The sequence below is a fragment of the Gossypium hirsutum genome, chromosome A02, assembly GCF_007990345.1.
Source record: "Gossypium hirsutum isolate 1008001.06 chromosome A02, Gossypium_hirsutum_v2.1, whole genome shotgun sequence".
Taxonomy (NCBI): Eukaryota; Viridiplantae; Streptophyta; class Magnoliopsida; order Malvales; family Malvaceae; genus Gossypium; species Gossypium hirsutum.
The window spans coordinates 14,298,448-14,313,291 of NC_053425.1; the positions used below are offsets into that span (position 1 = coordinate 14,298,448).

At 32.7% G+C, this 14,844-nt stretch overlaps 1 protein-coding gene across 1 annotated transcript; it reads right to left on the reverse strand.

Moving 5' to 3' along the window:
• Nucleotides 1-3,353: 3,353 nt before the first annotated feature.
• On the reverse strand, nt 3,354-10,179 carry LOC107952035 (aldehyde dehydrogenase family 3 member H1). Its single transcript, XM_016887275.2, has 10 exons — nt 9,680-10,179; nt 7,767-7,835; nt 7,572-7,668; nt 7,260-7,466; nt 5,672-5,787; nt 5,489-5,593; nt 5,241-5,413; nt 5,045-5,135; nt 4,645-4,794; nt 3,354-3,917 (listed from the first exon to the last, which is right to left on the reverse strand). The coding sequence occupies exons 1-10, from the start codon at nt 9,902-9,904 to the stop codon at nt 3,678-3,680; spliced, it is 1,473 nt and encodes a 490-aa protein (XP_016742764.2). The 5' UTR covers nt 9,905-10,179; the 3' UTR covers nt 3,354-3,677.
• Nucleotides 10,180-14,844: the final 4,665 nt, after the last annotated feature.

Below are 14,844 nucleotides of genomic sequence, written 5' to 3' on the forward strand. Positions count from 1 at the left end.
CTTTCTTGCTCACTTTTATTGATGGTTATGAGTGAGTCAGTGCTGATTTGTTATTTTAGAACTTGCATTGATTATACATGTCGAGACCACACCTTTGATGTGATATACTGAGATGATAAAGGCACTTAGGTTTTAACCCACTTACCCCATAAAAAGCCTACCCACATAATTGACCCTTAGTGAACCCCTTTGAGCCTTAATCATTGTTTCTTAATTTCCCCCTTAATGATACCCATAACTTAACCCTTTTTGACTCGTTAAGAATTTATCCCTTTTATTGACCCCTTTTTATCGAGATTTGATTTGATTAATTACCTAACTATGTTCGTCAATTTCAGTTGCTGAATTATTACTTATTATGTACTTTCCATTATGTTCTTATTCTTAAAAAAAAAAGAAGAAACCCATATATTTATATTCATATAATTACATATCGTTATAAAGAGCTTGGATAAGTTAAAGTTATTATTTTGACAAAAAGCTCACTTCATTAGTTTTGGATAGTTTTAATTCTGGCACTTGTTTGTAATTTAGTATTTAGCTTTATTCTTCTAAGTTTGGTAATTTATTAAATTAATCTATATTCTAACCCTCTCTTTCAACCTTTATCCACACCTTTAACCCAAGCCCCATTACAACCCTGTTAAAAACCTCTTGATTTGTGTATCATCTCACTTATAGTAGTGGAGATTTGATTTTCATGCAAGCCTATGGTAATAATTTTTCATGTTTGACTATTGAGTGCTTAATTATTGAACCTTAAACACTATGAGTGATTTGAGTGAATCTTTAGTGAGAATGTCAACCCTTGTCGATTTGGAATTAAAGGTAATTACTTAGATAAAGGGGAATAATTATGATTTTATGATTAAAATGCTCAACTTGGATTGTTTGAAACTTTAATGTTCTTTTAGTTGAATTCTCAATGTATGATTATCTATAGGATTATTTCGAAACATTTTTTATAAGAATTATAAGTTGAAAAGAATGCATTTTAATTGTGAGTTGAGGATTTTGCTTGAGGACAAGCAAATGCTTAAGTGTGGGGATATTTGATAAACCTCAAAAGTAACATATTTTAATCCCATGCTTGGCATATTTTTGGATGATTTATCATAAGATTTAGTGAATTTGATGCTCCTAATCCTTTAATCTTATGTTTTATATCCAGATGAGCATAGGAAAAGCAAAAAGTGCAAGAAAAATGCCAAAAATGGACAAAATAGGTTTATTTCAGTGCTGCACATAGCCCAGACACTTCCACACGGGTAATCCACGCGCCCGTGTTATACACACAGTCAGATCACACGCCCATGTGTAATGGCCGTGTCGACTTAAAACCATATTAAAATTGCACACGGCTTGAGCACCACCATACGGGCGTGCCACACGGCTGTGTCCCTGTCAAGACCTATTTTAATTATACTTGGAAAAGGCTAATTTTGGGCTATTTTGGGCATTCCAAAGTCTATTTAAACACAAGAGAAGAGGATCAAAGGGGACACGGAGAGTAGAAGGCAGAGAATACTTGAAGACAGCCAACGGAATCAGCTCGGAAACAGGATCTACTTCAAACCTGAAGATCTCTATTCAATTTCCTTAGAAGTTCTTTGGGTTTCTTTATGTTTTGCTGTTTTCCCAATTTTGAGATGTTTTTCCTAATTGTTATGAACTAAACTCCCTAAATACTTATGGGAGATGAAACCTAAGATAGATCTTATTACTATTTGAATCATATGGTAAATACTTATTCTTATTCTTAATTATGAGTTCTAATCCTTGCTTTAATATTCCAATATATTAATTCAGGTTTTGATGTGCTAATTCAGGTTTTGATGTGCTTATTCAGTGGAGCAAAAGTCCCTGTTTAAGAGTAGATTTTCCATAATTAAGCGGAGTTGCATGCAATCCTAGAGATAGGACAACATAAATTTGTCGGATTATAGTCAAATCTAACAAGGGAGTCCATAGATCGAGTTAATGCAATAATAGGGGTTTTAATTAGAAAGAGATTTCAATTAATCAACCTAGAGTCAGTTGTTTTTAGTCTCGAGAGAGATATTAACATAAGCTAGGGATTCCTACGGATTAAGCAAATAAATCGTCTAATTCAGAAGTAATAAGTGAAGTATAGGCGGATTCTTCCTTGGGTATTGTCTTCTCCATCGGTTTTCCAAAAGTATTTTCCAACTTTAATCTCTATCGTGTTCTTAGATAATTAGATAGTTAGTCTTAGTTTAAAAACATCCCTTCAATTCTTAGGCTAGATAATAAAAAGATAGTAATTACTAGTACTTTTAGTCCTTGTGGATACGATATTTCCGGTCTCACCATAACTATACTACTGTTCGATAGATGAGCTTGCCTTAGTCGAATTTTTAGTTAGTTTAGCGACCATCATTCTGACTTTTCATTTCATTACTATTAATTTGCATTATTGTTTCTAAATTGCTTTGCATTCAGTCGAATTTTTATTTACTTTCTAAGTTGCCATTAGTTAATTCTGCAATTTATGTTCTAAAATAGATCCTTGTGGAGATGATAACTCTAGTATTCACTACTATATTACTTGCTATGGATTATGTGCACTTGCACACCGTAAAAAAATTCACCACAAAATACTTGAATGTTTTCATTTAATTTACTAGACTGTTGAATTGTTGCAATATAGTCTTCTCTATTCACATTGCCTATACTAATTGAAAGCTCTCTATTTCCCTTCTTTTATACAATTCAATTTTCTTAATTTTATAAAATAATTTTAAACATCGCAAATCTATTGTTCGAAATTCAAATAACTTTTTTCTCTGATATTCAACACTAACAATCAGACTTTGGATCTAAAATATATTTTTCTACTAGTCAATGGATATTAATGCATTGTCTTGTTTGTCAAATTGTAGCTTGGACGTTGTTAATTGAATTTTTTTATAAAAAAAATAATCAAGTGACTTAAATAAACTTTCAAATAATTCTATAACTATTCTATAACTTTTTAAAATTTAATGAACAAAACATAAAACTTGCTAATTGTTTAATAACATTGGGTCTAATTTACTTTTAGAAAAGAAAACTACAGAATATTTAAATAAAAAAATATGGATTGAATGCATTTTTTAATAAAAGACTTTCTTTAATAGGAACATAAATTACTCTTAATACACATACACGTCATAGATTACATATCACGAAACACTATAAACTACCACACAAATGTCGTAAATAACCCCTTCTATATAGAAGGGGGTACAAACCAATAGTAACCGTTTATACAAAACTTGAAGTTCAATCCCAAACCAATGTTTTTAAAGTGGGCCGGTCAAGCCACCAATTCAATCGGTGCGATTAAAAAATTTTAAAAAACTCAGTTTAATTGTTAGTTTAATCAGTTTGTAACAATTTCCAATCAAACTAATTCAAAGAGCTAGTTCCCCATCCAACCAATCTGATCCAATTCAAACAATACAGTCCTAAACCCGCTAAACCCAGTCTGATCCATAGACCCTTCATAAACACTGATTTAAAGAAAAAAAAAAGGTCATTTACTTATTTTCCTATCCTGTAAACAACCTACCTTGATAAAGCTGGATTGATGCTTAGATATAATACATTGAAATTGAGTGCCTTAAATTACATCATGAAAATCTACAACAAAAACAACCCATACCTGTTGTCATTCAAGCCTTGGACCATCCCAGCAAAGCGCGGATGATGCCTAAGATGCTTCCATCAAAAAGAGCCCGCAACAATCCCAGCTTTCCCCTCGTGTATGGTGGGTATCTGACAAATGCATCACAAGCGAAACCTCTATAAAGAACAGCTTTCTTATGGCTAAAAGCATCGAAGGAGAACTTCCCATGGTATGCACCCATTCCACTGTCCCCGACTCCTCCGAATGGTAGTGTGGGTTCAGCCAGCTGAAATGATATTAGGTACGTATCACAATATGTAACTTCTCATATTAAATAAAAATGAATTTGTCAAGACTGCATTTTTCAACAAGTAGGAACATACCATATGTGTTCAACTGATTTCAACATTGTTGAGTAATCAAAAAGAAGAAATTAGTAATTGCTGCTAATAGAACTTCATTAGAACATTTATTAATTCTTGAAATCAAAATCTAGTTAAAGATACCCGCATTTGTGATGAGCGTCAAATACTATTACGTATAATTTTATATATATATATATATATTTAGAAGAACATGCTCTCGTATCCAAATCTGAATATGAGTAGGACACAAGTGTTAACTAGCCCCTAGGAATTACCCCTGCTCAACACTTGTATTTGACACATAATCCAACATAGGCATAGGGGTATAATTTTCCAAATATATGAAAAAATTAGGTAAAAAATGAGCATACTTGTATCTGAGACACACATTCAGTCCAAGTAATTTAGTCCAAAACCCATACGTACAACCTATCAGCTAATGCCAAATACAATGCTCAAGAGCACCAAATCCATGTATGAGCTTATGAAAGGTACAAGTATCAAAAGAAACAACTCTCCATGAATCAATGCTTTTGACCAGCAAATAAGAAAATCAAAAAGTTGGAGCAACATACGTAAAATATGTCTAAAATTTAAACTGTAATAATGCATGCATGTGGATATCAAGTCAATTAGTAGTATAATTACATGTACAGTAGTGTCGTTAATGACCAAACCCCCTGCGGAGACTGTTGCAACAAACTTCTCTTTCAACTTCTTCTTATTGGTAAATAAATATGCTGCTAGTGGCTTTGTTCCTGAATTTATCACATCAAAGCTGTCTTCCACTTTGTCAACCTGTTATAAACCAACCACAAGAAAGTTATGTTAAATGTCCTATATTTAATCTCTAGAATTGAAGTAGAAGGGTACCGAGCTAATTATTCAATTCGATTTCCCAGATGAAATAAATGATTTCGTTTGTTTCTGCTAGGCAATTTTTCATCTAGAAAGTTCATAAACTGGGCTTTTCAAGGATAATGCTACAAACAGGAACAACAGAAAATTAAAAAGTAAATAGCGAAATGTTGTTCCTTTTAGTTCCTACCAGGAAAACTGGAAGCAACGGACCAAATATTTCTTCATTCATGATTAGAGAATCTCGTGGGACATCAAGCAAGATAGTGGGAGTGATCTTCCTGCCATTGGAAGAAAGAAATGCATATTAACAATGTAAAACGCTCAGGGAACTTGAAATGCAAAGAAGCAAGACCCTTGTCAGAAAGAACTCACAAGGAACTCACAAGTTTTCTTTGTCTCTTTCACCTCCATGGACGATCTTACTAGAAACCTTATCCTCATCCAAGAGCTTTGACAAGCGAGCAAAGTGGTTAGAATTCACTATGCGAGACAAGTCTTTTGACTCCAACGGATCCTTTCCATAAAACCGCTCCAATTCACACTTGAAAGAATCTATCTGTAGGATGAAAAATGCTTAGGAATGATTGAGAATAAAAGGATAACAAATGTCAACATATACAGGCAACCTTACCAGCTTCTGAGCATAATCTTTCATTGTAATAATGTAATCAGGGGAAATACACGCTTGCCCATTATTACACCCCCACTTTCCTGCAATTATCCGCCTAGTTGCAACCTGACAATACACGAAAACATGTCAGTAAGCAAGTCAACAGACCCGGTAGCAAACTAAACGCTATATCGCTATGCTTACCTGTAAATTTATGTCTGAATCAACAATTACCGGACACTTTCCTCCAAGTTCCATAACAACTGGTGTTAAGTGCTTTGCAGCGGCTGCCATCACAATGCGTGCAACTCTTCCATTGCCTAAAGATTCAAGTATGTTTTAGTTCATAAGACTTTTTATCAGATCTGAGATCAGAACAGAAATACCATCAATGTGACAATGTCTAAAGCATCTATTAACAACCACGCACTGAAAATTAGAACTTTGGGGAAAGCACTAAAACTTTGCAGTATGTTTCATCTTTATGAAAAAAGGGAAAAAAAAACTCAATTTAAGACATTGTGAAATTACATGGCTGAGAAAAGAATCTGAAGACAGCATAACAATAGAGGATCCAATTAAAATACCAAAGCAAACCCCAGATAAATCCCTCAAAACCTGCTTCAGTTCTTTCCATATTCCATAGTGAAGAATTACATGTTCCAGTAAAGTCTAGATAGTCTCAATGACACTTCTCTATAAGGAACACAGTAGCTGTTGCTAACCAAGGGTCTATACAACTATCTTATAAATGTCCATTAATTTCTGTTTGTGTGTGCTTCTAATCAACTAACCAAGGATCTGAAAATGTTCATGCTGAAGAGAGATTTCAGTGGAAAGAGCCAAACTCACTAAGCCCTGATGTTTTCTGCTTCATACAGGTTCCAAACCAGATAAGGGATAAAAGTCACAGTATGTTGGCCAGGGAGCCAGTGATGAATCATAACCACAAATCATCACCATAAATCCTAGAGAGAGAAAAAGCTAGCCAGGAGAATCTAGAACGAATGTTTGTAAGATAAGCCGTTGAAAAAGAATTCCGAGTCATATACTGGCCAAACATGAATAAGACCTGATTTTGCATCTAACACTGCATTCATTCATAGAGTCATCTAAACTAGATCAAAGCTACAGGTAAACATGTAAACTAAATGCTAAAAAGGAAACAATATTAAATGATCTATATCACCATGACGCCATATGGCTCCTCACCATGAATCTATGATGGATAAAGAGTCCCGAATCCACACAGAAGACATTTAAGATTTCAAAGCTTGATCCCCAGATCTACCCCTCCTCCTCCATCAACTAATCTTATTCTTGGATCTTGTTTGTGAAATTGATAAAAATCAATAATTTTATGTATTTTTATGATTTCTATATGTATTAAATTACTATAGTCTGATATATATATTTCCTTCATTTTATTTCTTTTATTTATTGTTTTCTTTCTCATATTTCCTTCAGATGAATATAAACAAAAAAAAAAACTCCAGAGGCTATTTTTTCATTTCACGGGTTGAGATATCCACTTCGAATTTTTTTCTGATATACATGAAGTAAATAGAAAAAGATTCGAAGTTCCTATTTTTCAATCTAATAAAATATTTAATAATATTAAATTAAATAATAGGACCCAAACTGTGGTTTGATAACAAGTAATAGAAAGATAATATCCACTTTGATCACAAACTTCTAGAAGCCTACACATATGAACCTTAGATAAAGTTGCCCAAGTGTATTAAGACATAAAAGATTGAACTGGAGGAGAAGGACAATTATAAGCAAGGACCTGTATACAGTATTTTGTCCCACTTTTGCTCAAGTAGTGCTGCAGTTTCAGGAACAGCCCCTTCAACAACCTTTATGCAAGAGCTATCCAAATACTCAGCTACTAGCCTTGCAAGCAACAATGATGTGGCTGGAGCGATTTCTGACGGCTTTAAGACTATAGCATTACCGGCTGCAATAGCTCCAACAATTGGATCTAGAGACAACACTGAAAGAAGATATACAATTATAGTCATCATTCCGACAAAATTTAGAAATTAAAAGAAAAAGAAAAACATGACTGTAAACAAGTTCACCACGGAGTTTAACATACAAAAAGGATAATTCCAAGCTGAGATTACTAACACCACACCCAATGGTTCAGATACAATTTCAGCAGAGGAAGGAAATGTAACCAATGAAGTTTTTGCCTGCAAGAAAGGCAGGTTAATCATATTCAACTCTTTAATACCAAAAAGAAAACTAAATGAAAGCTTCCACCCATTTGAGAGGTATCCAAAATATTTACCTTTTCTGGCATCATCCAATGCTTCATGTTCTTGACTGCCAATCTAAATGAGTTCTTTAGCATTGCTATCTGAAGTGTCAACCATGTCAATATCAGAGGAAAAAGATTACTTATTTTATGTGGGAGTTCCATAGAAACGAAGAGCACACTCGGGAGGCCAAATATAAATAACTCAAATATTGTTGCCTTCTCCATAGTTCTTGTTTTCTAATTAGTGTGACATTTAGGGTTAAAACAAAGATATCAAACATCAAGAGTTACACAAACTTAATAAGAGGATGACATCTCAAAATAAACTTGCCTGTATGACAAAAATAAATTGCTCCAGAACAATAGTAAACTAATATATTAATTTTCCAAGTTAAAAACCTAAAAGTAACCGACTTTTATCTTCAGCCAAAAAGTGACACTGAAGCCAAGAACAACCATTTAGGAAACCTCAAAAGAAAATTTGCTTACTGTCCAACATTCATTATCATTAGCTCTTAAATCTAATCAACATAACACAAAAGGTTGACTTAAATGATGCATATAACTATCTTAAAGTAAACCACGCTAACCTCCACATTTAATCCAGAGACTGAATATATATAATTTAGGCATTTGGCTCAAATAATGTTTCTTTCAAACAAGTGGCAAACAACTGTGACTATAAACAGATGACAATTTTCAAAAACCTCCTTAAGTATTCATTGGCGATAATCAAAGTTCATTTAGCTTTCATGCCATTATTAAGTATCCCCACATTAATTAATCAAAACTACAATTATCCTCACAGCAGTAGTCTATCTCAGTCAAAGCTCCAATCACCAACTTATAATTATTCAAAATAACAGTAAATAGCAATACATCTCTCTATCTCTTTCTTTTTCCTAAATCCTGTCCACCTACTGATATACATTCCTGCATTGAAGTTTAACCGTTACTTATTATTCTTAATCCTGATCTCTACTAAATATGGGCAAGCGCAGGGACTATCTACCCCAAGCCCAGACATATTCCAAATAATTAATAATTTTGAAGAATCTTCACTGATAAAAGTATACTATAGAGGCTGAACAAAAAAACAAAAAGGGCCAAAAAAGAAAATATTTCTTACGATACTTACATCATGTGGCTGGAGATTTTAACCATGTGAGCAAGTTGGATTAGAAATAAATATTCGAGTTCTAGTAGTTTGGAACACTGCATATATCTAGCAATCATTTAAAGTCAGAAAACTGATCAACCGTTTTCAAGAAAAAGTTAACTGTTAGCATGCCATAAATGCTACTTGTGCCCATCAAGATTTCAATTCTGTCACGTATTTAAACACTTCTAAAACCTTTTCACACCAGCAACAATAGAGAGAGGATTCCTAAAACTTCCCAACTGTTCTCTTCATGTATTTCACGATTCTCGAGTTGGAGCTTGACACGAAACAGGGTCTCTCATAAAAATTTATAATATTAATACAAATGTATATCTAGACATGAAAAACTAAATAAACCCCCCAAACAGCACCGTTAGCTTTAAAGACAAAGTAGTTGAAGTTGTTTATCAGTAACCAAATAAAGCCATCAAATCTATTTTATGAATATTCTAATCTGGAGACTGGTCAATAATTAATAACAAAGTTTTAATAATTTAAAATTGAAATTCAGATTCATTCAGTAACCAAGTCCAACAGTAAAGTTTTTATGATTAGATATAATTAAATGCCAATCAAGAATTGTCCAGAGCTGACTTACAGCCGCCTATAGACTTTGTACTAAACAACTAATGCTACGTGAAATAACTTCATTGAATTCTACTTCTCATCCATTTTAAAATTTAATTAACTAAAAAACAAATCCAAAATCAATTTTTTTTTAAAAAGAAAGAATAACAGGAAAATAAAATTTCAAAATTAAAAAGAAATCAAAAGATTTGACCTCATAGATGGAGGATTCGAGTTCCGGCTTGGAAAGATCATCGTGAAGAGCAGCAACGATTTGCGGCTCCTTCTCTTCCATCATCTTCACCATGGCATTCAACTGAGTCAACCTCCATTCGTAGCTTTTAGTCTTTCCGGTTGCGAAGCTAGCTCTCAACTCCTTCACCAACTCCTTTGCCGACTCCGTACAAAAAACCGGCTTGTTCTCCACTTCGCTCGTCATTATCGTCCAAATAATCAATCAAATACGCTCCAACTATGAATCTTAAAAAAGGAACCGCAGAGAACAAGAAAACAAAATGAGGATTTTGAATTGATTGGACTCTGCCGGCGTTGATAATGATGATGTCTTACGTCACCTTTTCTTTTTCCTGCCAATATACTCAAAAACAACGAAACTGCGTATGATCGTAAATAGATCTATAGCACAAGAGCCCGTGACCCGGGCCATACCTCTGGCGTTTTCCTCAGCTGTGATCTATTAAGGTAAACCTTCACCTTCTGATGGGGGACCTATACAACCGATTAAAAAGATAAATTAATTTTTCTTTTTAACTTTGGACTTTTAGATTTAATTTTGAATTTAAAAATGTAAATAAATCATACCTGGAATGTTAAGTTGACGTGAATTTCAATATAGTTCTTGTCTTTATAAGAAAGCAAGATTTAAAAATATAAAAAAGAAAATTAATGGTAAATTCCATCTTTAGTTAAATAATTATTAGTGTATTTTTCTTTCGGTAACTAAGTTATAAAGACTTTCAATTTCACCGTTAATATTTAATATTTTCCATCTGGTTTTGTTCTGATGTAAAATGTTTTTGGATATGATGATATCATATTTCATAATTATTATAATAATATATTTAGTTTTCAATATTTACATATTTTAACAATTTAATTTTAATTTTAAATAAATATTACATTAAGCTAAAAAAAATTCAATTTCATCAATAATTATATCATATCATATCATATATTATATATTTTTTGAAGAAATATCATATATTATATTAAAAGGTCTTCAAAAATAATTTTATGTCGCGTGTTTAAAATGATGACAAGTCGATAGTGTCTTTATTGGACACGTAAGCATTTTATTTATAACACCCCAATATCCGACCCTATCGTCAGGCCTGAGTTACAAAGTGTTACATTTGTTGCCAGAGCAACTACAATCAATAACATCCAATTAATGTCAATATACCTTTAAATACAAGTAATTCATGCTAATTAAACAATGCATTATCATTTTCGGGCCTTAGACGAGCCTACAAAAGCTCTTTATTAACTCGAGATTGAAATGGATCAAATTGTAAATGATACAAAATTTTGAATTGATGTCGCGACTTTGGGGAGCTCCTCATCGGGACGTGACTTTCTGACTAGGGTTCGTTTGTAATACCCTATACTTGACCCGATTGCTGGGTTTGAGCTACAGTGTGCCACATTCGTTGCCGGAGCAACTACGATCAAATTAAATACAAATTCACGTCATCAAGCTATTATTCATAAGAATTATAAACAAACAATACAATAGAGAATCATTCTTGGGTCCTAAACGAGCTCACGAAAGCTTTTAATTTAACTCGAGATCAAATCAGGACTGAATTGTAAAATTTTTAAAATACGGGGTTGATGTCGTGACGTCATCATTACCATATCGTAACGTCACCAAACAATTTATCATGTCACAACGTCAGTCTCCGCGACGTCACTCACTGTTTGGCCTTGTTGAGACGACAGTGTTTCTCGTCTCAACGTGACATTATAAGCCATTTCTTGTCGCGACGACATGCATGTGATGTCACGATGTCACATACTATTTCTGCAATACCAACTCACAACTTGTGTTTTTAAGATACACCAATGCATATTCAATTTAACCTTATTATTTTCTTCTTTTTGACCAAATGTACAGTAAAAATAGGTTCCATAATAAGCCATAAAACTTTCAATTCATATCAACATCATGTTCTAACTACCTAATACTTCCAATCATCCATTCATTCTCACTAACTTACCTAGTATTCTTATTATTCTAGATGCAAACCTATACATATTCATTCTTCACTTTATAATTAAGCTGCCATTTCATGTATCATTCCCTAACAGCACCATAGCAAATCTAAATTGCATATCATGACATATGACATATAAACCATTTATTAAGTTCATTCATACATTTCATTCAAGGTACCATTACATATCTCATGCCTTAATCAGACTATGAGAATTCTAAGTTGTATACAGATAAAGGCATATACACATCAACCACATATATCATTTTTAAAACATCAAAATGCAATATTTAATTATAAATACTATTCTATCCCAACAAAACTTAACCTATTAGGTGCATGCCAACTATAAACATAAAAGATGCACAAACATTGCTAAGTCGGGTTTAAATTCTGGATGCTGAGAAGACCTTATCATGATCTACTATGAATCTAAGTTACTTACGCATAAAAAAAACAAAACCTTATGCTGAGCAAATCGCTTAATGGTAATTTTATGATTCAAGATATTGGATTACAAGTATAAGCTAATATGAATTTATTCAATTCAAAATCAAAGCATGAGTATTACTTTGAACAATTCCATACTTCAAATGCCAATTCAAAGCAATTATACCTATATTCATGTTAACATAGAATCCATTGTATATGTATATGCAAATTAATACAACATTTATCATCCAATTCATAAACAAACTAGTTTAATATTCAACCTCATCAATTAAGTAAATATATCCCTTTCATATTGATGTTTCAACTGTTTTTAAGCTTAATGGCTCTTTTATACATGCTCGGACCCCAGGGCTCATTTTCAAATCAAATGAAATAATATCACATTTCATAATTCCATCACATTTCATTACTTTACCCGTTTAACAATTCTTGTGTTTATAACCCCATTAACTTGACACGGGCTCGGTATGGATAGACAGATCCATTACCCCGGTTGCTTGGCAACAATGACGTTATAATGATATATAATATCATTTCAGATTGCCCGACAACAATGGTTTCCTCAACTAAAGAAATTTGTCACCCCAGGTTGCCCAGTAACAATGACTCAATGTATAATGTCTATCACCTCAGATTGCCCGACAACGATGGCTTTACTCAATACTTTGATCCTATGGCATGCCAACTATATTCGACATAGTCCGAATAGCTAATAGGGTAATCAAATTTCAAATTTCATATACAATTCCATTTATGCTTTATCATACAACATTCATTAACAATTCATCAGTTTAATACATAATTTATCATGTTCCAACAAAATCTCATATCAATTGCATATATCCAATAAGTCACGAAATTCTCTATTCTAGTCAATTTAGTCCCTGTTTCAATATTCGATCTGAATCGCATCATTTTAGTTCAAGAAGTCATCGATACTCACATCCAACTCTTTATAATGAAGAATGATATAAATATGTAGCAATTAAAAGATTCTCGAATCATAGAATTACAAATCGAAAATTCCAAGCTACTCGTTGACAACTTTGGATTTTCCTTTCCCTTTCGACGAATCCGGGTCGACGTTAACTACGATTAATATAAACACATAGAACTATCAATGAACAGTCAATTTACAACCAATTATCAATTTATACAAAATTTTCAATTTATTCAATTTAGTCTCTAAAACCGGGACTAATCTAATTTTCAATTTAAAACTCCAATTTGAAATATGATTCCATCATTACCCATTAGGGACCTCCTATTCTAATTTTTATAGTAAATTTTACATTTGGTTTAGTTAAGTCATTAAAGTACAAAACTATCATTTAAACTTTATAGTTTAGGTAGTTTACAATGTCACCCAATGGAGGTGAGTACTAAATCAACTTTAACCTAAATGAATATAGATCTAATTAGTACTTTAAATAAATAATATTAATATAAAATATAAATAAAGGATATTTGGTTTTTTATAATAAAGAAATAAAAAAAAACTTGCATAAAAATAAAGTAAACTTCGGATGACTAAAATCTAAACTTAACCAAATCTAAACATAGGTGATTAGCTCGCTTCAGTGGTCATAACTAAATCCTATTATAGGTTTCTATTCAATCAACTAATCGCTACCCTAGTTGGATATCTTGATCTTACACTAAGTTAATGAGTTGAGAAGAACAATTTATCTCTTGACCTCATAGTCTAGATCGGTTCAGGGCTAAGGTGTTCACGGATAAGTCATACCAATTTTGGGTTAATTCTTACCTAAATGACTTTCTAGGGTTGTCAAGCCTAGGGTTTAAGTTCTTCCTCTCCCAAATAGCTGATCTGCTAAGAAAGCCCTATATAGTAATTAGTTAGTCACACCTCCACTCACTAACCCCCCATAAAAGGATTAGTTCCTCATAAAATCCATAAAAATAATAAACTTGAACTATAAATAAAACATGAATAACAAATCAAGAATAGATTTTAAGAAAGTCCTGATTGTGTATTAATGAAGTGTAGAAATCCACAAGCATTTGATTATGTTTACCAATCAAGTTCCCCAAAGAACATGAATTGAAAATAACTTGAAAAGAAATCTAAAGCCTAAAAGAAAGAACTGAAACCTAAGTTATAGGAAAAAAACTAAGAATTTGAAAATCTGTCCTTAATAAGTGTTAACTGAGCCTATTTATTGAGTTAGGGTCGGTCGTCATCATTAACCTTAGGTTTGCTGATTGATTTCTTGTTAATTTTCATTGTGCAGATCAAATCTAAATCGAATAATAGGTACTAGGCATTGTGATTTCATATATTTTGCTATTCTCCACAAGAATGCTGATTTATTGGCAAAGAGACGAAGAAATATATTTATTATTCCATTTCAATTTATTCAAGACCAAGAGAAAGAACTAATGCTGCATTCCCATTTCGGTATCTCGATGGAAATACCCATAAATGGTATTTTTCGTAGAAAAAGTATTCTTGCTTTTTTTGACGATCTCCGATACAGAAGAAAGAGTTAAGAAATTACTAAATATTGGACTTTAGGGGCACATTCAATCGTCAAAAGGGAGGATGTGATTGAGTATCGAGGAGTCAAAAAGGTTAAGCCAAAATACCAAATGAAAGTAGATTGATTTTGTAACACTCCTAACCCATATCCATCGTCGGAATAGGGTTACAAAACATTTCCAGAGT